At 40.0% G+C, this 27640-nt stretch overlaps 1 protein-coding gene across 7 annotated transcripts in view; it reads right to left on the bottom strand.

The window, feature by feature from the left end:
- The window catches only part of LOC126334604 (uncharacterized), a 270217-nt gene that overhangs the window by 45864 nt on the left and 196713 nt on the right, over positions 1 to 27640 (bottom strand). For all 7 annotated transcript variants that reach the window (XM_049997000.1, XM_049997005.1, XM_049997002.1 and 4 more), the window contains 2 exons: positions 3292 to 5422; positions 3057 to 3184 (listed from right to left, as the gene is read on the bottom strand). In XM_049997000.1, coding sequence (XP_049852957.1) covers positions 3057 to 3184; positions 3292 to 5422 — 2259 coding nt within the window. The remainder of the gene's footprint in view (positions 1 to 3056; positions 3185 to 3291; positions 5423 to 27640) is intronic.

The following is a 27640-nucleotide window of genomic DNA, read 5'->3' as shown; positions in this document are numbered from 1 at the left end:
GAATCATCCTTAGATGTCATGTCATGTCATGTCATGTCATGTCATGTCATGTCATGTCATGTCATGTCATGTCATGTCATGTCATGTCATGTCATCTGCCTTCCAGTTGGTGTTTCAGTCCAACAACACATAGCCAAGTGTGATTATTATCAATTTAAAATTAAACTTTCCTCCACTATTCCACTTTGCTAAGTAGACTGTCTTAGTTGTGTCAAGCTGGGGGGGCCCTATCAGCTCGTAACACAACAATTCTGTATAACTCCACGATTTTCCACATAATTATGACCTTAAATGGCTTAATGTTCATAACAGATAAACCATAAATTCTAATACTGGATTGTTAATGGGGAAAACTGCTGAATGTGGGTTCCTCCATGTACGATCTCTCATGTGGCTGCATGCATGCCTCCAGCTTTCAAGTCTCCTCACGATGAGGGGTCCTAAGCACACAAATGCATGGAGCACAAATCATATTGTACCATGACAGTCCAACAGCCAAATTGCAGCACCTACAAGCAATGTTCTGTATGAATGGTTACAGCAATCACCAAATACAATGGGCCTTAAGACCAAAGAACCCAAGAACACAGCCTGCTATGAATGAAGAGAGGCCTTTCGTGGTGATGATCACCCTAAACATCTGGAACACACCATCAAAAAGCATAAGAATACTTCAGAGTAATAGTGTCAAGTGTGTCTTCTGCTCTCCACCAAGAGAAAACCCTTGTTGGGATCAGTCAAGGATGACCTACAACTCTAGAAACCAGGAGTATATCACATCCCTTGACAGCACAGGAAAATTTATGCAGTTCATGCTATGTAAACGGCGAAGGAGAGATGCACTCAACATAAATGCACACAGACAATGAACAGCCCAAACAGTTTGCTGTTGTAGACCTCTGCATTTCCCATGAACATACCATGAATTATGATGGCGCCAACACTTTCTGGGATTGTATTCTAAAAGAAGCTGTAGAAATCCAACTACATCATGAACTAATAAATAGACAGTGGGTTTCAATTTTGCTGGGATCCAGTCTTCATCAAGGTCAAAGCACAGCAGCAGTCAATGTGGAAATCCACTCCCATCATGGCAACTGAAGAGGACATGGATGCATTGTTGCCCCACCGACAGAGACCTGCATCTGCCGCTGGCTACGGCATGACTGAGGACACTGGATTGAGCTGGAATGTCATACTTCCCCCACCACTGCGCCAGGTCCGCGTCTGGAACCAGCTAGCTGGAGGCTGTGGGTGTGGATATGGGGATATAAAGGCAGTGTCCAGCAGAAGACAGTCAGTTGCCAGGGATGCCTGAAGACAGCTTGCCAAAATATCCCATCTTCTGGATAAAAAAAAAAAAAAAACTTTCTTACAAAACTTGTAGAACAAGTATTAATTAAGGAACCTAGGAATACACTACAACGCCCTACGTATCATTCACTTAATAACACCAAAGGCAAAATCAGTTAACTATAGCATACATAGAGGCATTTCAGCAATCATTCTTGACACACTCCTTATGCGAATAAATACACTCTGCCAAGCACTTTAGAGTGGTTTGCAGAATGCAGATGTTAATGATGAGGAGAACAATGTCTGATGCCAGTAATCTAGTGTTGCAGGTAGCAGTCAAGATGGTAAAGGATTATTATACTATATTTCAATTGCCATTGTGCTTATCACTTGTCTAATGGCAAGATTTACAAGATCCACCATTCTTTAAGTTAGTTGCAGATATTCCTAAATGATCTGAAGAAAGCTGTCTAACCAAAACTTCTCTGGGAATGATGGATGAAATGATCACGACAACCTATACAAGTTCAATTTGAGGTAAAATGGTTTATAATGGACAATGAAACAGATATTCAGGTGATAAAGTATACTGAATTTCAAGTGAAACATTGATAACTTACGTCAAAGTGTAACAGAGATACACTAGGGCACCAAAAAATACAAACTGAGATAATAGCTTACAATATTACCATAAGACTTTTAGCTATAGTTTCTGTGAAGTTATTCCTGGTTTTCTTATTGCATTTTATACCCTTGGAGGTGGACTATGTAGAGCACTGAGAACTTCAATCAATTCATTTCTCTAGCACAATGTTTGCCAACTGAAAATACTTGGGAAGGCACTGCCAGCTCCAGCATTCTCTTAGAACTGAGGAAAGCCTCCTGAACACTGGGAGATTGGGACTATTTTAATATTTTGCTGGGTGAATACACCCCAGCAAAAACTTGGAGGGCCCAGTGTTTGAAAGTGTAGTGTTTGTGGAAGTGTAAAGAAAATGACTTGCCAGAGATGTATTACAGTGTATCTACAATCCCATTGTGAGAATACGAGATTTTCCCTGATTTTATATGTAATAATTATGAGAGATGTAAAGGACTGAAGGGAAAATCATGTGCTGTAGTAGCATATAGATGGACGAGTATGATGAATTTTGCATTAGTGGGAAGAGGGGTAATACTGTTTTCTCGAGAATTACATTTATCCCTAATTGGGATCATAGTTTCTTTAGATTACACTTTGTTGTTGTTGTTGATGATGATGATGCTGCTGTGGTTTGTTTATCTGATGCATTCCTTTCAGGCTTCATGCAGGGCCGATGTTGGCTGAGCTGCCCTGACATTACCCACAAGTGAGCAAAGAGATGTCTGCACCACACACTGCTTGAAGGGATACTGGTGACCCGTATGTCCAATGGAGAAGAATGTCAGTGGCATTAAAGCTTCTTTGTATGTTAACAGTGTGAATGTAAAAGCCTACGAGAATGAGTGTTCATATAATGAGTGAAGATTAAATAGTGTTTTATCCACAAATCGTTGAGTTGCTCCTTCAGAAGAGTTACTAATAATTACTGTAAAGAGTAGCTGAGGAGAATATGTCTGGAGTGTGTTGACTTTTACTGCATCAGAAGAGCTTGACATACCTGAACTCTTGCAGCATGCCTCAACATCCTAAAGTAGTTTTTTAAAGGGAGGTCAACACACTATAGAATAACAGAGTAATCAGTATCACATACTAAATCAAATAACAGGAAAATACATACCGCTCTGGCATCTGATGCTGTTACATCACATACTGCACTTGCATCTTTAAATAAGGAACTATTTCTTCCTGAAATCTTAGAACAACTTTTTTCCTGTGAGGTTTCACTAGATGCAGTAGACCCATTCACTGTTGGCGCAAAGAGAACAATCATAATATGGTATTTACCTAGATAAGTTTATGTATACAGCATTTATGACAGTATGATGCAATAAAAATATGGAAAGAATATCAACCTGTGGAGGTATGTCCCAACTGTAGATGTGAATTGTATGTTGCCATTTGGAGAAGTAGAGCTTTGTTTTTGCTCACTTTCACTTTGTTTGACTGGAGGATGCTCTGTACAGCTTCAGCAGATTGCTTGACCTTCCCAAGTACTCTCCTTTTGGAAAGATGTCCTTGGTTTTCACATGCCACACAAGGCACTGACAAAAATTGGCACCTGGATTTGAGAGACTTATGTTGTGACTGATAGTCTTCGTTTGAGAGTTTTCGTTTTCTAGACAAACGTTTGCTATCTGACAAAGGATCTGGTGCCATTTTGACTTCATTCAGTGATGAAGAGGTCCCTTGTGCGAGCACAGATGCAGAATGTCTTTTGCTTGCTGAGTACAGCTGATGTAGTGCTTGCATGCTTATTGGAAAATCACAACTTTCTGATATGATCGCAGGTAGAGAAAGCTTGCCGTTTACTGAAACTTGTTCTTCTGGGAACCCTTTAAAGTTTTTCAAATTTAAGGTACCTCCTGCCAGTTCTTGATTATTTTTTGATTCAGTATGCATTTTCGTATTGTTTTTTGGCATTAAACAACTATTGTCAGCTACATGGTCATAAGAAAATTCTTTGCCCTTGCTTATATGGGCATCCTCACTAGGTTTTGTTAGCAAAGAATTTGTACTGCTGAAAGTTGACTGGTCTTTTATCTCTTGAAATTTATTCAGATGATTTTGTCCTCTAGACATATTCACTGATAAAGATTGCTTATGTGAAGATGTGGGTCTTTCCTCTGATGATACCTGACTTCTATGTGAATGTGTTTTCTTCCTAAATGCATCTTCTGGGCCTGAATGCTGGAGTCTTGCAGAAATGTCATCTGTTATTGAAATCTTGTCCTTGAGTGACGACTGCTCACCTGACAACTGGTTAGTCCTAATATCCTCAGTATTTTTTAATCGGGTAATTCGCACCAAGAGCTTGCTTCCAAATGCTGGCTGTCCTTGTGCAAGTTCACAGCAGTTATTCAATGGAGTGAATGATTTCTGATTTTGAATAACTGAATCACTTCTTAAGGTCACCACATGCTCTTTTGGTGCCTCTTTCTTTTTACTTGTTCTTTTGTTTCTTTTAGATGTGTTTAGACACATTGATTGATTCCTTGTGTGCTTTTTGAACCCTTGAGTTGGTTGTTCTTTACCACTTGAGTTTTCCTGCACTCCCGACAAACTATGCATTATTTTGGTTCCTATTACCTCATCCCCAGATTCTTCTGTGGTATTCAATACCGATCTACTTCTAGACAATGAACGCCGCCTTCTGTACTTTAACAGTTCTTCTGTGACATTCTGAGTTTTACTCGAGAGTGTCTGGTTCACATGGCTCCTTCCCTGAATGGCACGTTCACTTTCAAGTATAGAGCGTTCCTTTTGGAATTTGTGACTATTACTGCAGTGTATACATCTTGCAGCCATTCTTACTGACAATGATTCTGAATTGCTGGCAGTCATCTGCAGTGTTGATTTATCTCTACTGCTAGTTGAAGTTTTGTGACTTCCAGATATGCTAGCAGGCTTCGACCATCTCCTTCTGGTTGATCTGGACTGCCTTTCCACTCTATTGTTCGATGATGGCTCACTTACTGGTTCCATTCTTTTGAATAGTAAATGTTCTTTTGATGGATGTCGACTCTCATGTGATCTTTTATGTTTTCTGTATGCGTCACAAGACTTTGAACGTCTTTTTATCCACGTCACACGTTGAGTATCTCTGATCGGTAGCACGCTTCTGCTTCTCAATTTTCTGCAGGATTCCTCTGGTGAAGGACTTCTTTTCCATCGACTCACTCTATCTGCAGGGGACTGGCTTCTCAACCTGGCAGGGCGGCCTCTGCAGGGGAAGTCCCTTGTCCACTGATGATGCCTGTGAGAAGGTTGGTTTGGGTCCAACTGAGAGTAACTACCCAGCTGCCCCAGGTGGGAAATGTTTCTCCTCTTAATGCGCGGAGACAATGGCGCTGTTTGAGTAGGGACTTCTTCACTAGCATCATAATTCACTGAGTCTACAGACTTGTATTGCTCAGATCTCGCATTTATGTGTGTGTCATCTCCATCTTTCCTTGCAGCTGATGTTTCACATGACTTCTTCCTTTTCTGTAAAAAAGTCAAAAATATAAAATTACTGTAATAACAGTACTAATGAAAAGTAAATACCAATCTTATTAAAAAACTAATTACATTAGTAATGAGAGTAAAATTATTATTATGATTAATAACGTATGACATATGAGATATGAAAGAACAACATCATAATATAAAATAATCATAATATAAAATCAATATAGAAGGGATCAAAATAATTTGCCAAACTCAAAATCAAATGTGGAAGAGTAGTTTTCCCTGATGATCCATATATAGCTTAGTACATTAAGCACTAGCTCATGAAGCAGGGAAGTAAGGAAAATCTATATCAGACCCAGATTGAATTAGAGCACCAAACAACCACCATTGTGGCTTCCATTTGTCTCCCCAAAACCGCTATGATCAGCATCAGAAAAACAACACACAAACATGTAAAGCACAAAAACACACAAAACATAATTTTCCTGCTGAGAGTGTTGTTGTTGTTATGGTCTTCAGCTCAGAGACTGGTTTGATGCAGCTCTCCATGCAACTCTATCCTCTGCAAGGTTCTTCATCTCCCAGTACATACTGCAACCTACATCCTTCTGAATCTCTGCTGAGAGTATATGTAATATACCGCTGAGAGTATATTGTGATATAAGCAACATTCCTTCTCTTAAAATGCGATCATTGGGAAGCTCTTGGTTCAGAGCAATGATGAGCAAATACTCAGCACCTGAGGACCATGTGGAATGCGACACCACCACAGACAGGTGGCGGCGGCGGCGGCGGCGGCGGCGGTGGTGGTGGTGGTGGTGGTGGTGGGGAGTGGGCTTCTTCCCAAATCAAATTGACAATTACTATGCAGAATCAACATGCAACCATTAAGTACATTTTGCACTTAACTATCTATCCACGGGCTATTTTACAATACATTTGTACAAAATCATGAGGCATTTTTATTCAATAATCAGAATAGTTGTAAGGATAGAATGAAAGAAATGTAACAAGTAAACCAAAAACTTACTTTAGTGTTGACTTTCAACACTGACTGACTTGATCTCAGTGCCTATTTCACCACACATGCCATCTGCATTCTTCCCCCAGACACCCGTTTTTCGGAACTCCACAGGTGGGAACTAGCACTACAACACGTTCTTGGTTCTTGCCACCCACCTGGCCTTAATTTATGTTAATTTCTTATGTCTCAACAATTATTCACTGTAACTACTCTTTGCTTCACTCTGTTTTAGTTTTCTACACCTTCCATTGTCTTTCCTGTCTATTTTTCAACGTCCCCTCCCACCTTTGTCACATACAATGCACTTAGCTTTTCATTCTTATTGACCCTGGCATGATGTTTAAGCAGTAATCTCTGTCTGCATATTATCCTGTCTTCCACTTTTAAGCTTTCAGGTTTTCAAATCTCGCCCGATGCAGTCCCCAACAATCAGTCTTTTCTTCTCATCCCATACAATTAGCCTCCCCTGACTCGCAGTTCTGTGTTACTTTCCTGAAATCTACCGCTTTTCTTAGACCTCTCCACACTTTTTCCTTCACCCCTCCTCCTTCCCCTTCAACCTTTCTGCCTGAAGAACGAGTCACTGGCTCCAAAAGCTTGCCAATTACAACTGCCTTATGTGTGTGTCCTGCTGCTGCTTCCTAAGTGAGTAGATTTTTTTATCTATCCCATTAAGTAATTTGGTCAGAAAACTGCACTGATATGACTATTGTCACACATGAGTATAGCTATTAAACTGACATATCAGTGCAGTAGGAATGTGATAGCCAAGTCACTACTGTGATTTAGCATTCTAAAGGTATAGCAGTGGTTGCCTATTTTGCTCAGCATTTTGTTTCTACATATATTCTACTCCAGTGTTTTATCTATCCACAGAACTAAAGAAGATTGTGCCACTCACATATTCAATAGCTTGATTTTTACTTTACAAAATAGCATCACAGCACCACAAAATGCTGCTGTAATATGTATTTATTTCCTGACAACCAGTTTCGCCCAAGTGATCATCTTCAAGTCACTGATTACCATTACATTGTGTTAAAAAAGTTCTTTGGGATCAAATATAAAATTATCATCATTGTCACTTATAATGTATCTATTTACTTGCAGATTTTTCAAATCGACAGACCACTGCAGTGGTCAGCATACTGTTGACCAAAGTTGCATCATAACAAAACAGGTCCTTCATGAATCAATATGTTTAACAGCAGCTTTTGGCAATTCCATGATGCAGTTTTTTAAAAGTACGTTGAAGCTGAATGGCTCTGTTTACAGGAAATATTAATTTTTGACTGTTGTTAGTTCCACAGTGTGTTGTATAGTTCCTTCACAGGCAGAATATCACACAAGCTATTGTATCCATATTAAGGAGGAGGTTGTTATAAAAAAACAACTACAATATACTTTCACTGTTCTCAAATTGGTTGTCCTCATCTGCTGTGTAGAAATAATACCGGTATTGTTAATGTTAGAATTTCTGGGAGCCCATTAATAAGAGGAATAAAGATTAATTTGGTCTACTGAGCTGATTAATATTATATATGAGTGAGTTGTTTATCCATTATGTATTTTTATTTGTATCAACTGTCCCCTGTTTAATACACACGAGTGAAATCATTGCAGATTTCTCTTGTATCACAAGCATCCAGTACCCACAAGAGCATAGAGTGGTTGACCAGATCAGAATTTATTAATCTTTTTGACAAATGGTACTCACCTTTTAATGCCAGGTTCTACTATGGAACCCCTAATTTGGACTGTAGTAAGTTTTAAACATAACATTTTGTAAAAGTATTATTTGCAACAATAAAGACAATTGTTGTTGTTGTTGTTGTTGTTGTTGTTGTTGTCGTCGTCGTCGTCGTCTTCAGTCCTGAGACTGGTTTGATGCAGCTCTCCATGCTACCCTATCCTGTGCAAGCTTCTTCTCTCCCAGTACCTACTGCAACCTATATCCATCTGAATCTGCTTAGTGTATTCTTCTCTTGGTCTCCCTCTACGATTTTTACCCTCCACACTGCTCTCTAATGCTAAATTTGCGATCCCTTGATGCCTCAGAACATGTCCTACCAACCGGTCCCTTCTTCTTGTCAAGTTGTGCCACAAACTCCTCTTCGCCCCAATGCTATTCAATACCTCCTCATTAGTTATGTGATCTACCCATCTAATCTTCAGCATTCTTCTGTAGCACTTTTCGAAAGCTTCTATTCTCTTCTTGTCCAAACTATTTATCGTCCATGTTTCACTTTCATACATGGCCACACTCCATACAAATACTTTCAGAAACGACTTCCTGACACTTAAATCTATACCCGATGTTAACAAAATTCTCTTCTTCAGAAACACTTTCCTTGCCATTGCCAATCTACATTTTATATCCTCTCTGCTTTGACCATCATCAATTATTTTGCTCCCCAAATAGCAAAACTCCTTTCCTACTTTAAGTGTCTCAGTCACTAATCTAATTCCCTCAGCATCACCCAATTTAATTCGACTACATTCCATTATCCTCGTTTTGCTTTTGTTGATGTTCACCTTACATCCTCCTTCCAAGACACTGTCCATTCCGTTCAGCTGCTCTTCCAAGTCCTTTGCTGTCTCTGACAGCATTACAATGTCATCGGCAAACCTCAGTTTTTATTTCTTCTCCATGGATTTTAATACCTACTCCGAATTTTTCTTTTGTTTCCTTTACTGCTTGCTCAATATACACATGGGATAACATTGGGGAGAGGCTACAACCATGTCTCACTCCCTTTCCAACCACTGCTTACCTTTTGTGCCCCTAGACTCTTACAACTGCCATCTGGTTTCTGTACAAATTGTAAATAGCCTTTCACTCCCTGTATTTTACCCCTTCCACCTTTAGAATTTGAAAGAGAGTATTCCAGTCAACATTGTCAAAAGCTTTCCAGAAGTCCACAAATGCTAGAAACATTGGTTTGCCTTTCCTTAATCTTTCCTCTAAGGTAAGTCGTAAGGTTAGTTTTGCCTCACGTTTTGTAACATTTCTACGGAATCCAAACTGATGATCTGAGGTCGGCTTCTACCAGTTCTCCCATTTATCTGTAAAGAATTCACGTTAGTATTTTGCAGCTGTGACTTATTAAACTGAAAGTTTGGTAATTTCAGCACCGTATTTCTTTGGGATTGGAATTATTAAATTCTTCTTTAAGTATGAGGGTATTTACCCTGACTCATACATCTTGCTCACGATATGGTAGAGTTTTGTCAGGACTGGAACTCTCAAGGCCGTCAGTAGTTCTAATAGAATGTTGTCTACTCCTGGGCCTTGTTGCGAAACGCAGTATCGTATCTCCCATTTCGTCTTCATCTACAACCTCTTCCATTTCCATAATATTGTCCTCAAGTACATGGCCCTTGCATAGAGCCTCTAAATACTCCTTCCACCTTTCTGCTTTCCCTTCTTTGCTTATAACTGGGTTTCCATCTTTTCTCCAAAGGTCTCTCTAATTTCTCTGTAGGCAGTACCTCCTTACCCCTCGTGAGGTAAGCCTCTACATCCTTACATTTGTCCTCTAGCTATCCCTGCGTAGCCATTTTGCACTTCCTGTCGATCTCCTTTTTGAGACGTTTATATTCATTTTTGCCTCCTTCATTTACTGCATTTTTATATTTCTTCTTTCATCAATATTTCTTCCATTACCCAAGGATTTTTACTATCCCTCGTCATTTTACCTACTTGATTCTCTGCTGCCTTCACTACTTCATCCCTCTGGCTACCCATTCTTCTTCTACTGTACTTCTTTCTCCCATTCCTGTCATTTGCTCCCTTATGCTCTCCCTGAAACTATGTACAAGCTCTGGTTCTTTCAGTTTATCCAGATCCCATCTGCTTAAATTACCACGTTTTTGCAGTTTCTTCAGTTTTAATCTTACAACTTAAAACCTGGTTCCTAAATCTCTGTCTTACCAATAATATCTATCTGATACCTTCTAGTATCTCTAGGTTCTTCCATGTATACAACCTTCTTTTACAATTCTTGAACCAAGTGTTAGCTATGATTAAGTTATGCTCTGTGCAAAATTCTACCAGACTGCTTCTTCTTTCATTTCTTACCCCCAATCCATATTCACCTACTGTATTTCCTTCTCTCCCTTTTCCTACTCTCGAATTCCAGTCACCCATAACTATTAAATTTTCACCTCCCTTCACTACCTGAATAATTTCTTGTATCACAGCATACATTTCATCAATTTCTTCTACATCTGCAGACCTCTTTGGCATATAAACTTGTACTACTTTAGTAGGTGTCGGCTTCGTGTCTGTCTTGGCCACAATAATGCATTCACTAGCTTACCTGCACTCCTATTTTATTATTCATTATTAAACCTAGTTCTGCATTATCCCTATTTGATTTTCTATTTATAACCCTGTATTCACCTGACGAAAAGTCTTGTTCCACCTGCCACCGAACTTCACTAATTCCCACTATATCTAACTTTAACCTATCCATTTCCCTTTTTCAATTATCTAACCTACCTGCCCGATTAAGGGATCTGACATTCCACGCTCTGATCCGTAGAACGCCAGTTTTCTTTCTCCTGATAACGACATCCTCCTGAGTAGTCCCCGTCCGGAGATCCAAATGAGGGACTATTTTACCTCCGGAATATTTTACCCCAGAGGACGCCATCATCATTTAAACATACAGTAAAGCTGCATGCCCTCCGGAAAAATTATGGCTGTAGTTTCCCCTTGCTTTCAGCCGCTCGCAGTACCAGCACAGCAAGGCCGTTTTGGTTAGAGTTACAAGGGCAGATCAGTCAATCATCCAGACTGTTGCCCCTGCAACTACTGAAAAGGCTGCTGCCCTCTTCAGGAACCACATGATTGTCTGGCCTCTCAACAGATACCCCTTCGTTGTGGTTGCACCTTTGGTGCGGCCATCTGTATTACTGAGACACGCAAGCCTCCCCACCCACAGCAAGGTCCATAGTTCATGGGGGAAAAAGACAATTAACTTATCTTAAATAATAAGGCAATTAACTTATCTTAAATAATAAGGCAATTAACTTATCTTAAATAATATTTTCTCCCAAAATCAATTTCAAAATTAGCTCAAATTTTAAATTACATAATCGAACAGAATTATTAAATTTAAACTGTAATGAATGAGAGTTACTGATACTTATTTTTGCAGGCTGTGTGTATGAAAAATGAATTCTCATGACAAGTTCAGCATTAAATCTGACTGATATTTGGATTGGATTGTTTGGGGGGAAGAGACCAAACAGCGAGGTCATCGGTCTCATCGGATTAAGGAAGGACGTAGAAGGAAGTCGCCCGTGCCCTTTCAAAGCAAACATCCCGGCATTTGCCTGGAGTGATTTAGGGAAATCACGGAAAACCTAAATCAAGGATGGCCGAACGCGGGATTGAACCGTTGTCCTCCCAAATACAAGTCCAGTGTGCTAACCACTGCGTGTCTGGTATTTATTTTTTGTCAACATATGAGGGTTATCCAAGATTTAAAGACCATTTTTTTCATTTGAAGTGGTACAAATGAAATTTTTCACTTGGCAGCATTACTAGCTTGTAGTGCAGGCTTCCCCCTCCACAATGGGCAGTTGCATGGCTTGGTAGTCTATTAGGTCTGGCTGAGCCTGCTGTTAGAGGGGAATGCTTCACTGTCATCTTCTGGCCATTTATGATTATGTGATTAGCTAGCTTTATGATAGGATGGGTTTGCTGAGTTCTTGAGCAGTAGAACCAGGTAGAAAGGGGAAGACTTCGTTCAATTGATGACACATTGTTGGAGAAAACTGAGTCAAAACTTCACGAAAACCACCAACCAGCAGTCCAGGACCTTACAATTTTGATTCCAGAAGTCAGCAAATCAAGAATCCAAACCATTTTAACAAAAAAAATGGGGTACAGAAATGTTTGCACTTGTTGAGTGCCAAAAATGTTGACAGAGGTTCGCAAGAAAAAACATGTGGAGAATGCTCAAAAATTTTTGAACCTTTTTGAAAGGAAAGGAGATGAGTTTTTGAATCTAAATCATTAGCGGTAACGAAATATGCCCAGGACACACTCATCAATTGACGAGGATGGCCAGGAAGAGGTGTCAAGCTGGTTGTGAACTGCATTAGGAGATTATTTATTGACAAAGGGATCAAGGAATTAAAATTTTCCACATTTTTAAAACAAAAAGGTCTTTAATTTGTGTACAAGCCTTGTAAAAATTGAGAAGCCTGTTACCAACGAAAGTGGAAGACTAAAGAAGTGTGTGTGTGTGTGTGTGTGTGTGTGTGTGTGTGTGTGTGTGTGTTTTCCTTTTTTCTGAAGAAGGCTTTGACCAAAAGCTCAGTGAGTAACAGACTTTTAATTATGCCTGTCTGCAACTCAATGTGTAATCTTCATGGTAGCAATCTATCCTAGCCCATAACTGTTGACATTCCAACCTGGACTTCCCATTATTCTATTGGGTTGGTCACCAACTTTGTAGAGTTTTTCCATAAGTTTAACAAATACAACACTTACACATAAGAGAGACTTGAGCCATCAATAATGTATTCCCTTTCAATATTTACAACAATCTGCCAACATTTGAGTAACTTATGTATTCTGTGAATGTTGAAATCATGTAGTTTTGAAGTGAAGAACTTGTCAAGTAATGTTCAGAGCACATTTTCATCTGCAAAGAAGTTGCTTGAACGTTGTCTGATAGTGTGTGGAAAAGGCGAATATCTGAGGGTGCAGGATCCGGTGAATAAGATGGGTGCAAAATGACTTTCCCACCCAATTCCTGCAATGTGTGTTTTCTCAAGCCAGCAGAATGCTGGCAGACATTAGTGCGGAGCAGCTTCACTTCATGCAGTCTTCCCTGGTGGTTGTTCTTGGAGTGCGTCTGCACGGCATCTCAGTAGCTGACAATAAATGCCAGGAGTGATGGTTACACCTCAGGCACAAACATTTCTGGCTTTCTCCGCTGCTGCCATCCCTCTAATGAACTCAAACAGAAGAATATGTTGGAAATGTTCCAATTTATCTACTTTGTACTCCATTTTCTAGCATCTACAGCTCTACTCAATATCTCCAAATGAAAATATGACAATATGTACACTCAAATAGCAACAGCGAAATACAAATAAAAAATGATAATTGATAAAAAAAAAGAATACCAACAAGCAAAACAAAAATGCTATTAACTTATTGCACCAATTTTTCACAAGAAAAACTAAAATAAACAAAAAGAAATGTTTTTCTATTCACTTCCTTTTTTGGTTACTACCTAAGCCAGTCGTCTGTGATATCACGATTTCTGATCAATATAATCATCATTGGTATCATCATCTTCATTTGTAAACCTACTGCCATTTCTTCTTCCCTGACAATCGTCCCATTGTATGTCTTCATCTGAACCTTCCATAGCATTGGCTATGCAGCACTTTTTGATTACGGTCCTAACATAATCCAGTCATGCACTTTAAAATACAAAATTTTGAAAAAAGTATTGTTTTTCATAAATCCTTCTACCAGATTCTAAAATTGTGTTAAATTTTCCCATTAAATTTAATATGAAATTAAGTCTAATTGACAGGGTCATCCACTAAGCAGAAACTAAGATTCTAAGGTACTAAGGATATTGACCAATGATTTGGAAATTTATTCTACATCCCAATTTTTAACAAACATAAAAGTATTGTCTGCAAAACAGAACTGATGAGAAGCTTGTATTTAACAGTAAATCATCCACATTGATTAGAAATAGGACTGGGTCTTAGAACAGAGCCTTGTGGGATGCACTGAGATGATATTTTCTAGTCAGAGCACTAATTTGCCCCATTGAAAGGAACACAAATTCTTTGCTTTCTGTTCCATATGTAGGTTTAAAGCAATATAGAGCACTGCCTCTAATGCCATATTTGTGAAGTTAGTAAATAAGCAAGGTATGAGATACAGAATCTAAAGCATTTCTGAGGTCATATAGAAGATTCCTTCAACCTTATCATTCTTGCCTAATGATGTGCTCATTTTATCAACAAAACTGTTTACTGCATCTATCGTGTTTTCCCCTGGTTGAAACCAAACTGATTGTCTAGGACAACAGAATACCATGCAATGAACTTTTAGATTTGGTTAACACTAACTTTCTCAGATATTTTAGATATGACAGGGAGAAATGAGATTCTATGCTTTGGTAACAGGTAATGTAAAATGTCTTCTTCTGATCATGTGTTTCTAAACTGCTTGACTGACTTACATTAATAATGATTACTGTATCACATTTTTGTGTCCAAATAAAGATTAAATACATGAACACCATGGAAGACCTTTTTGGAACAATATGTGTAAAGCCAGATCCAAAAAGGCAGCCATTCGGTAAAACTACTGCATACAAGTCCAACTATGAACTTTCATTCATCCTTTGTATTCCACAGATCCCATCACGATGGAGAACCTTCAATGATGTAGTGTGAGCAAGGGTGTACCTTAACAAAAGACAAGCAAATCACAGAAACTTAAATCTTTATACTACATTAAAAATAACTTGACCTTGTACGGCTTAAAGTTTTTTGTGATTATGCCAGCTAACATTAACTGAGAATATTAGAAATAAAGCTACTACTTAGAAAAACTGCTATTTGCTCAGTAATATTTAATAATAGGATAATAGGGGACTGTTTATCTCTTTCCAGTAGCTAAGTTTTCAATGTATTGCACTGTTATTTTTCAGGGGAAGTAACAATAATGCAAGTTACTAGTTGGCACAATACCTAAAATAAAGGAATGGTAGCACTCACCTTTATCAGACTGTGTAAGGCACATAGACACATGTAACAGACCACAGTATTAACTAGCTTTTGAGCTCTAGCTCTTCTTCTGACAGAAAATAGACACACTAACACATACAGCCCCACAGACAACAAAACACACACTACTAAAGCCACGGAAATTCCAATTATTAAGAGAGAAGTTGCCTGAGCTGATGGATGTGGGAAGGGGGGAGGGGGGAGGGAAGAATGCACGAGGTAAGAAGTGGGTATAGGATGGCACGAAGCAGAGCGGCAAAGATGTGGGGGAGTGCTGGTAGGATGGGGAAGGAGTAGTGCGAACAATGACAGAAGAGGAAAGGGAAAAGGAAGGTGAGACAGTGGGAAATGGAGTAGCAGAGGTTTAAGCCAGGGGGACTGTGGAAACACTGTGTATGCCGGGGAGAGAATTTCGATTTCCTTATTTCAGAAAAACTTGTGCGAAGAGAATATCGATTTGGTAAGCACAATGAAGCAGTTTTTAAAGTTGTATATTGTGGTGTGCAGCATGTTCAGCAACTGGATGGTCAAGTTCGTGGTTTGCCACAGTTTGCCAGTTGTTATTCAAGCAAGGAGACAGTTGTTGAGTTATCCTGCTAACAAAGAATGCTGCACAGTAATTACAGCATAGCTAATACATAAAATGGCTGTGACTAGATTGTGGTAGAAGGTGGTGGATGGGTAGGTGGGTGTATATGGCAGGTCTTGCACCTGGGCTGTCCACAGGAAAATAACCCATGGGGTGCAAGACTGGAATAGGGCTGGACAACAGTATTCTTCATGTTGGGTGGGTAGCACAACACTACTCTGTGTGATGTGGGGTAGGATTTTGGGTAGAGTATCCCTCATCTCAGGGCCTGATGAGAGGTAGTCATAGCCCTAGTGAAATATGTGGCTGATTTTTCCTAGCAACTTCAAAATCATTCCTATGGAACACACAAATGTCCATAATCTCAAAACCAATCCAGACGTTAACATCTTTCCAACGTAAAAAGGCTACACCCCTATGGTCTTGACCTGAAGTGCCTGTGTGCTTAGGTCTCTGCCAACTTTCTGATGCCTCTGGATACAAATCATGCAAAGATGATCCCATTCCAGAGGTCCAATACACCTTCCAGCAACTCTTCAAGGCCTTAGGTCCATACCAAAACCTAACATTTGAATCCACCTTTCCCCCAGACCAGCAACACCTCCCCCCCCCCCCCCCACCTTCAACACTACTGCCTCCATTTGGACAGGAGTCACCAGTTACATGTCAAAAAGTCTCCTCCCAATAGCCTTGCCACCCTGGACATCACATCTAGGTGGAAGGCTGGAGCTGTCAAATACATTATTAACCTTAACCAACTATACTGACAGACAATGTCCTATTCAGCTCTTTCATGAAGTCCAAGTCTCCCATGCCATCTCCTTCTCTTACACCAGTACTCTTGCTAAGATCAACTACATCCTTTGCCAGGACAGACTACCTCTCATTGTGCTCAGATATGAGGCCCATCCTAGCCACAGCGCCCAAAGTAATGTTCCACCACCCACCCAACCTACAGAATATCCTTGCCCCATCCCTATTCCAAACCTGCACCCATGGTTCATTCCCTTGTGATGATCCAGATGCAAGAACTGTCCCATACACCACCAACTGCCTATCTCCACAGCCATCACAGGTGTATCCTACCCTATAAAAGACAGGACCACATGAGAAGGCAGCCATGTTACATTTCAGTTAAACTGCAATTAATGCATAGAATTCTATGTGAACAAGACAGGTAATCAGCTGTCTACTTGCATGAATGGCCACCACCACCTGCCTTCCATGCAAGTAGAAATGACATTAACAGCTACTTCACTATGTTTGCCACTTGTATACTCCCTCCCAGAACAACTTTCTTCGATCTACACAGGCGGAAACTGTCTGTCCAGCATATTCTGTGTTCTTATAATCTCCCTCGCCTAAACCTCTGCTATCCTGTTTCCCATTGCCTCATCTTACCTTTTCCCTTCTGTCACTGTCTACACCACTCCTTCCCCAACTAGATCATGTACTGTCTCCTCCCATCACTCTTAATTACCCCCCCCCTCCCACAACCATATATATTCTCTCCCTCTCCCCCCCCCCTCCCATTCTCTCTCTCTCTCTCTCTCTCTCTCTCTCTCTCTCTCTCTCTCTCTCTCTCTCTCTCCCTCCCCACCCCCATTTCTACCTTCCTCTACCCCCCCCTTTCCCTTTTTTCCACTTCTCTTATACACTCTCCCTCACCAGAACTCCTTTTGTCTTGTTGTGCAGGCACTGAGCTATATGTCTTTCTTGCTCCTGCCTCACACTATCCTGTTACCCCTTCCTTACCTTGTACATCCTTCCCTAAACCCTCGCCACATCCATCTGCTAAGCAGCTGCACAGCCATTGTGGTGTGTGTCTGGATGTCTGTGGGAGAGAATGCATGTACTTTCTGCCAGATGAAGAGCTCAAAAGCCAGTTAATACTGTGTTCTATAAAGTGTGTATGCGTCACACATAAGTCGACAAAGGTGAGTGACTGCCTTTCAAATAAAATAGTTCAATACCTTTGCAAATACAGAATTCCATTTACAATAGTCATCTAATCAAGCAGCTTCAAAATGAACACGTTTAGGTGACAGAATTTTTCAGTCACTGCAGATAAGTTGCAAAAGTGACTAACGAGATATGCTTTTAGTTATCTTTCCATTTGGATATGATATGATACTCAATTTCTTGCTTTAGGTTACAACATTCAGAAAAGTTGGGATAAGTATAGCAAGTCTTGACCTATCATTGTGACTATGAACACAAGACGTAAGTTGGGAACAGCCACGGATCAATAATGGCAAGATATCAGGTTGGAAATGGACTTGACACTTATATTTTGTGCTTAGATGAACATAATACTGTGTATGGTGTAGAGCACCTTATGGTAGGAAATGACTCTTTTCTATATCGCTGTGAGATGGTGCATGCAATGTGGTATAATAGCTAGCACAACAGTTGGTGTGCTGCAGGTTGGCAGATCACACTTCACCATCAGCAATTATTTGTTGTTTAGTATTTACCTTTTCTGGAATGTCACTGAAATATCTTATGTCTGTAACGTTGTACATTCTGGAATATCTAATGTTTGCATAAATAGTTACTCTCCATCCAGGAGTTCAGTTCTGTTCTGTTCTGGCTGTGCAATGGTGTCAGTAATAAACATGCTTTTCATTCTAAGTGTTGTACTGCAGTAATGATTCTACCTTCAATCTGAATTTGGTTGCGACTTCAACATGACACTAATGGAGATGCTGGGTATTCCAAAGTATCTACATCTACCTGACTAACTGTGCGGTGTAAAAGCTATTTATTGCCTGCACATACAGAAACCATAATAGAAGCAGAAGTGGTTCCATAGATCTGTATATTCAGGAGAGCAATAGATTCCAAAACAGCAGTAGGTCAGCTGCACTTCAGGACTCCATTAATGTTTTCAAATAAATTAGTCAGGACCTGACAAAAGGGCTGAAAGGATTTGACAATAGGTAGATGACATGATGTGTGTGGCAAGTGTGTACTTTTACTTCGAGGGCACAGCCAAGCAGTGGTTGAAGAACTATGAAGAGAAGCTCAATAACTCAGATAAATACCAGTCAGAACCAAAGAATACAGTTAGCAACACACAACAGCAAGTCCGCATAGTGGGAAAATGAGTGAATAGTGCTCAATCTCATGGGGAAACAACAAAGTCATGGACACAGTGTCACAAAAGAGGTATGACCGATTGCCTAATATGGTCCCTATGTCAGTTTTGGAAGACCACCACAACATTGCCTTTCTCATACATGTGACAGTGAGAGAGAGATGCAGCATCTTATGGCAACCAGAGCTGTCAGACAGTGTAAGGAAGAAATAGTAGCCATAAATATTTACCACATAAGGCAGGAGACAATAGAGAATGTCACAGAAAAGATGTGCCAATCTTTGGCACCAATCTCCAGCACTAGTCAAACTTACCATGACGAATGGGCTCTGCCAACTCAAACTTGACACAACCATTAAATGACAACCCAGGATCCAACCAATGTACAGACGGTCAACTCCTCTATTCAGTAAAATGCACCACAGAAAAATAGACATTTTGAGGATAGAGCACAACTTGCCAGTATGTTTTCAGTGTGGATGCCATGGACAAATTTTACACTACTGCAGAGAGAGAAGACGAGTGTTCAATGACTACTACGCTGCAAAACCATCACAACAATCGTACTCAGACCAGTGAACTGCTGATTATAGTTCACTTGTGGGATGAAGCCTATTATCTTAACCTGACAAGCTCACTCTCCATCATGCTGTAGCCATTCACCATCAACATACAGATGTACAAGCGGCTCACCTAGCTGACAAGTTCACGAAAACTAAGCATAGTAACAATTATGGAGGTGAGATCACCACTGATGAAAATCCTCCATGAATGTCTCTCATCAAGATGTCAGCAAATCTCACTGATGTCATTATTAACAGTCAACATGTCTGGCTATTCGCTATTCAATTCGGGCTTCTTTTTCTACAATATTGGATGCTTATTGTCATCAGTTAGAAAGATTATGTTCTGTGATACAAAAGCAACTGCACTGTGTTGTAAACAGACACTACACCCAGCCAATAAGAAAATGTATTGCAAGATTGACTATCAATGACAGAATGCAGCCTTTCAAATCTGTCATTTTAGGCAGATGTGGTCAAAATGTTATTCTTGATTACAGGCAGCACAAGCAGTCATGGACTGTGGAAGATCAAAGATCCAGACTGATGAACGTATTCCAAAAAGAACATGTAACAAAGATTTCTCTGAATGGTTGTTTGCCACTGAAGACATTGTTAACTCACGAGTAGCAGTCATCAATTGTGATGCTCAGTTAAACTGTAGAGTGTCTGTCAATTGCAAAAAACTATTCAGGATCACAAAAGAAATCTACATGCCTGCAAGTATCAAAAACATTGTAAAACGTCAAGGAGTATGTGGGCCATTAATTCTCATGAAAAGCCAAAACTCACCTCCAAACAAGTGTTAGGGACAGCCGAAACAGTCCACGAAGGGCAGCAGCTTATTATCATTGGCAAAGAATAATGCTCTGCTACCAGAACAGACAACGCAAGGGAGAAAGCAACTGTCAAACTGCCAATAGGAGATGGCCAGAATGAGGTACAACATTGGCAAGTAATAGCTGTTCAGAGTCAGTTTTCAAATGCTTTAAATTCAGGAGTGAAGAAACAACACACCAAACAGCCCATGACAAAACACCATATTAACAAGGGTGGTCACCTACCAATTAGACAATGCTCATGGAGGGGTTACCAGCTGAGGAAGGGCAGAACATGCTGCAAGGTGACATCATTGCGCTTTCAGAAAGTTTTTGGTGTGCTTCTTTGGTCCTCATGAAGAAGGATGGCACATGGCATTTGTGTGTTTGTCAGTGTCATTTTTCAAAGACGTTTGAAGAACATCTAAGCCACCTGCCAACAGTGTTAAACTGTTTTCAGATTTCAGGCCTCTTGCCAAATCAGAAAAAGTGCCTCTTTGCCATCCAAGAAATAAAAATCTTGGCGCAACTCGTTAATGGTGATGAAGTCTGTCTTGATCCAGGCAAAATAAGAGCAATCACAGATTTTCCAGCTCCTGATGCAGGAACTTTTCTCAGAATGTGCTCATGCTACTGGCGATTCTCAAAGGACTTCTATACAAAGGCATATCCCTTGCAAGAACTACAGCTGGGAGATGCTAAATTTTCCTGGAATGAACTGCAAGAAAGATTTTTCCTTGTCCTTAAGAAGGCTCTATCATCATCTCCACTTCTAGCATTGTACGGTAAGACTGCCATGACAGTAATTTACATCCATTATAGCAATTTTGGAATAGTGGCAGCTGTAATGAAAATTCAGGAAGTTGTGGTAGGTCTGAGATAAACTATTCTACAACCAATAAAGAGTGCCTTGCAACTGTCTGTGCTATCAACAAGTTATAGTCATACTATTTGGAAAACGATTCACCACTGTGGCGGACCACTATTCTCTCTACTGGCTGACTAGCCTGAAAGATTCCTCAGGTCAGCAGGCGAGATGGCACCAAAGTTTCAGGAGTATACAAAAGCACATGCGAACTGTCTTTAAAGGAATCCTTTGGTGGAACATAGCAATGTGGATGAAATCTCATGCACAGCTTCATTAAATGACATTGCTGCTGAACAGAGGGAAGATCCATCACTGCTGAAGACCTCCTTCAGGAAGAGAAATCAACCAAAGAGGAATTCTAATTAATTAATGGAGCAGAAATGGTAGCTTTTCATCCCAGCTCATCTACAGACAGGTCTCCTGAAGATTTTGCAGAATGCTCCGAAATCTGGTCACCTGGTTTCATGAAGACTTTAGACAGGTTCAGATACAGGTATCATTGGCCAGGTCTCTATTGATCCATTGGACACTATGTGAACCACTTTAAGCAATGTCAATGATGGAAGTGCAATTATGTCCACAGCATTTGCCACAAATTCCACCTCCAGCAGCACCATTCCATTCAACTGTAATCAACCTCTTGGGGAATTGATGGCTAACAGTCTGCACTGACTACTTCACCCTCTACGCTGTCACCAAAGATGTGCCGACGGTTGAAGCTCTAGAAATTGAAAAGTTCCTTGCATGATCTCTCACTGAGGAAAAGTTTTCATGCTGAGGCATCAGCACAGAATGACAACTCCCTACCACTCACACACAAATGGTTCACAGAGCACTTTAAGACACTGACAGATATGCTCTTGATGCTGTTAGAGAGACAAAGATAAAATACTGCCATTGTGACACTTGCTTACAATGCAGTGAAAAAAGACACTACAGGATTCATAACATTCTTTCTGCTCCACACCATAGGGCAGAAATGACCATGGATACATTGTTTCCATTTCCACTGGACGATAGTTAGGATGACTACGTGGAACATCTGAATTACCAGGTCTGAAGAAGCACAACAGCTGCTTGCATATGAACCCTGGATGCCAAGACACTAATCCGCCAGGAAGATTAGCATTGAGGTCCGGTGTGCCAGCCAGCCTGTGGGTGATTTTTAAGACAGTTTTCCATCTACCTCGGTGAATGTGGGCTGTTTCCCCTTATTCCGCCTCAGTTACACTATGTCGGTGACTGCTGCGCAAACGCTGTCTCCGTGTATGGGTTAATTACTCTACCATGCAAACTTTTTGGGTTACACTCCTCTGGTATGAGACAGCTTTTAAGGGGGACCAAACCACACATTAGTTCTGGGGTCAGTGGGGGGGGGGGGGGGGGGGGGGCGGCAGTGGGGAGGGTGGTCTGCTGTGTCACCTGTTGTTGGGTTGCGAACCACTGAGGGCTATGGCAGGACGAAGCTCCTCCATCATTTCTAGGTCACCAGTTTAAATACACAATACCATCTAGTGAGATACAGTACATAAGAGGTGGTGTCCATGTTTATTTCTATGTGGAAAGAAGGACTATTGGTAAAGTTACTAAAATGTTACTTTGGCCATTCTATATCTTGTCAGATATCACATGTTAAGTTGAAGATTATGTCCCTTCATCAAGAAGGCAGAAGTGAAATTGGTAGCATGCAGATGTGCTCATCATGAAATGGTTTTATGGGATTATTGGCTGAGACGTTCCATCCGAGGCCTTATCATAGTGAAGAGGACTTAACAACACAACCAGAATGCAAGGATCTACCAATGCCACCTTACAGAGGGCCATTGACAATATCTACATCAAGGATGGTATAGTTGGCTCCACTGAAAGTTTCTGAAACAGTGAATTGTTTCTCCAGGATATAGAATAATGCCGCGAGGTATGTCACAAACAATGTGGCTTAATGATTATCATCAGTTCAGTAAAATGTTCTGGGCAGGCACTTCAAACTGGACTATTATTGAGTATTTATCATTTCTGTAATGTTCTCAAGTTATTTATTTTTGTAATGTTAATATATCCTAAAATATTCCATGTTTGTATAAATACCAGTATTCCAGAATATTCAGTGTTTCCATAAATAGCTAGCTACAAACTCCATCCAGGAAATCAGTTCTGTTCTGACAATATGTTGGTGTCAGAAATAAATGTGCTTTCAATTGTAAGTGTTGTACTTCATTAACAACCTGCCTTTGGATTTGGACTTCCTCATGTATATAAGTGTTTGGGGGTGAGGGCTCTCCTCAGAAATATTATTGACATATGACTAGTCAAACTGCGCAAGTGTAACTATTGACCTGTACTGCTACAGACTGTTTGAACTTTTAAGTGAATTGCAACTTGTTTTAATGATCATAGATGTACTATAGTGCACACCAAAGAAGTTGTTCATATCAAATATCGATTCAATACTTATGTATGATGTGTGACATGGTTAGTGAAGAACTGTGCATTGATTGTGGTTTATGCTACATAGGATCTTAAAGTGAAGGTATGAGCCTGTTTTATTTTAGTAAATGATTCCTCATGTTGTGGGATTCAAACAGAAGTAAAAGGAACAGTATTAGTGCAGTCATTTAATGGATGAAGTCAAACATTCTGGAATTACTTTTCTTTGCAAAAGTTATAATTTCAGTTGAAACCCACTTTTAACATATGTTTTGGTGGGATACATAAACACATTCGCTTTCCACCAACACACACACACACACACACACACACACACACACACACACACACACACACACACACACACACACACAACCATTGTCTCTGGCTGCTGATGCCAGACAGCGAGCAACGGCGCATGATGGGAGAGGCAGCCAAGTGGTGGGGGTAAAGAAGAGCCTGTGGAGGAGAGGGGGAGGGATAGCAGGGTAGAGGAGGATGATAAAATGCTGCCTGTGGGATCATACAGGGATGAGGTGGAGAGAGGGTAGGGAAGCTAGGTGCAGTCAGGAGGTTGGAGGGAAGGCAGGGGGCAGAGGAAAAGGACAGAAGGAGAAAGACTGTGGGTGCCTCGGTGAAATAGAGGGTTGCGTAGTGCTGTAATAGGAATAGTGAAGGGGCTAGATGGGTATGGTCAATGACTAATGAAGTTTGAAAGGTTGAGACTAGGAGGGAAGGATATATTGCAGGCAGAGTTACCATCTACGCAACTAAAAAAATCTGGTATTGGTGTGAAGGATTCAGATGCCACAGGCTGTGAAGCAGTCACTGAAGAAAGGAATATTATGTTGACAGTTCACGGTTCTGGGCAACTTTCTGAATGTGACCCCGTTTCCTATGCCTCACCAGTTCTTTTCCTTCACGACTCTTCCTTCCCCTTCAATCCATCTGCCAGAAGAAAGAGCCACTGGCTTGCAAACTTTAATACCTTTTATATATGTGTTCTCCTATCATCGCTTGGTGGGTAGATTTTTTTCTCTATGCATCTACATAATACTTTCAAAAACTGATTATTTTCACTAATGTAAGCGTTAATCATACAAAACTTATTTGTAAATTGGTATACATTTTTCAAACATTATGAAGCAAAACGTTATACAAGATCATTTAATAATTTTGCAGTATGTATATTGCAAATAATTACAGTTCTTAGAAACTGTTGTAGACTGCAAAAGCAGAATGGTACATTTTCTGACTTCTGTGATATACACGAGGAATGACATGGATGAGCATAGCATTGAAATGCAAAATGAAGTTTCTCAGAGCAGGAAAAAAGGGCCATGCATGCATGCTTCTGAATGGAATTTGGCAAAGCATATTCTACCAAACATGAACTTAATAAATGTTCCAGGAATTGCACAATAGAAACTACTTATAACCATTATGGTCATATTGCAAAATGCACACACATAGATACCATACAAATTTAATAGCACACAGAGCTCTGTTACGTGTTTTAATAGTTCACAATATATATTTTGCCTTATAGTAAAAAGAGACGAGAAGAAAGAATAAGAAAAATAAAAGAGAAAAATGAAGCACATAATGTTACAGTACAGTGACTGTGTTAGACCGCTACATCAGTCACGCAGTGAATCAAAAGAGAGTTGGGAAGAAAAAAGAAAAATACAGATGAAATGGCAGTACTGTGAGCACACTTAGGAAGTCAAATGAGGAGGCAATAAATAAAGATAAGAAATTTCAGTGATGTTGAAGCAGCCTTAAGTAAGTGGTAGTGAGGGGATGAAAGGGAGTGGTGATGAAAAGAAAGGAATCATAAACTTTTGATAGACTTATATGAAGGAAAGAAGTTTAACAACAGTATGAAAAAGAGGCAGCACCACAATTACGAGAAGAGGAGGATAAATAATTGGAAAACAGACTGGGGGAGGGATGGGGAGGTATTCAAATTATATAAGATTTTAAAGCATTAAGAGTACATTGTTTCAGTTTGAACAGTGTGCTTTATTATTAACAGTGTGTTCTAAAATGCTAGAATAATCACATATTCTCTTTTTAAGAATGTATACATACCCTTCAAAATGCATAGCATTCTTCAGCTCTTTGTCCACAGGACGAAAGACCTACGATCAAGATAATAAAAACGGTATGCACAATTTCATATACGTCAAACATGACATGCATCCAAGTCGTGTAGACAAAATATATGGGAAATATCCTATGTCACCTAATAAATGTACTATGAAGTTGAAACACTGCCTCACTGTATGAAAGGAAAAGATGTGATTTACATTTGGGTAAAGTCCTACATTATCAATACAAAAGAACATTCATGGAAACTTCAACATGATTACAGTGTTCCAGGTGCCTCTACCATCTAACCGTAGTCATATTCATCACAGTTCTTTAACTGATGCTTGATTACTAATTGGTATAATCTGATAAAAAATTACAGTCTAACTGAAACAGTCTTTACCCATAATTAATTCCCTTGGTCACCCACTTTTTCCCCCATTTTTGTATGATACAGCATCTGAAATGTACCCAATAATTGAGCAATGGAGATTTGAGGTGGCAGGGGTCCATTGTAGAAGCTTCCTTAGATAATGTATCAGCTTGGTCACTGTCTGGTAGCCTACATGGCTTGGCATCCAGAAGAATAACATGGAAGTTGTTGAGGTTATGTAAACATTTGTGAATGGCAGAGATCAAAGGACAAGTCAGTGAATACTTTTCAATAGTCTTTGAATTATCTCTGGCAAGATGATGTTGAACATGTGTGAAAACTCAGTGTACTGCTACTACACTATTCAGTCAAATTAATGTGACCATCTGTCAAAAGCCTGAATACAGTCCCAGAGGACAGATGCAGACTTGTGTTGATCCATTATTTCTTCCAGAATGACAAGATCACTCAGGCAATGCCACAAAAACATTACCCAGACCATAATCCTCCCTCCTCCAGTCTGGACCCTTCTGACATTTGTTGAGGGTGTTTGATTTCAGATGTTTCAATGGCCATGTGTTCTGTTACCACTTAATGGATGTCCAGTTGTGGTACTGGCATACAAATTCAAGCCATGGTCACTGATGAACAAGGTCAGCATGGGTGCATGAACCAGATGCCTGCTGCGGAGGCCCATAAGCACAAACATTCACCGAGCAGTCACTGAGGGGAGACTGTTGGTAGCCTCTTGGTTCATCTGAATGGTCAGTTGGTCAACAGTTGCAGATCTATTCACCGGTACACATCTCTGCAGCCGTTGTTCATGTGTCGTCTGTACCCATGGTGCACCACACTCGTCTCAGCCCCAGCACTGGACAGCAACATTTAGCCATGCGTGGTATATTTTAACCATGGTGGGATGCAAACAATTCACAAACTTGGCCATTTCAGAAATGCTTCCACCCTTGACCTGAAAACCAATTATCATATCCTTTTGGGAGTCACATAAATCACTCCATTTCCACCTTATGACAATAACTGCACTGTTTACATATACAATCCACTGGCAGCTGTCCCTGAGTGGTTATTGTATACTGATGCTGAAAAAAGGTGTTGGTCACATTAGTGTTACAGTGAGAAATGAATGGTTAATAAACATTCTTTTTGATAAAAGCGTAGCTGAATTTCTCACTGACCTTGGAGCCAAAGGTAAATATCAGATGAAAGGTTGTGGAACTGTGGAGGACTCAATAGAACCTATGACAAATGATATTAGAGTCTATGTGATTCTTAATCTTAATGCCATGCCAGAGATACTTTTGTACTGCAGGATGAGGAATACACCATTGGGGGATGTTCATCTGTTGGGTAGTAGGCAAGTTATTGCAGGGGGGGCAAAAAAAAAAAAAAAAAAAAAAAAAAAAAAAAAAAAAAAAAAAAAAAAAAAAAGAAAGAAAGAAAGAAAGAAAGAAAGAAAGAAAGAAAGAAAGAAAGAAAGAAAGAAAGAAAGAAAGAAAGAGTTCCTGGTTTGCGTCTTTTACCCTAAGTGCTGGTGGTCTCCCCGTTTTAAAATGATCCATACATGGACAATGGTTAGGATGCAGGAAACTTGAT

The sequence above is a fragment of the Schistocerca gregaria genome, chromosome 2 (assembly GCF_023897955.1).
Source record: "Schistocerca gregaria isolate iqSchGreg1 chromosome 2, iqSchGreg1.2, whole genome shotgun sequence".
NCBI lineage: Eukaryota > Metazoa > Arthropoda > Insecta > Orthoptera > Acrididae > Schistocerca > Schistocerca gregaria.
Note: the sequence above shows the minus strand (reverse complement) of the source record. Positions and strands in the feature narration are given on the sequence as shown.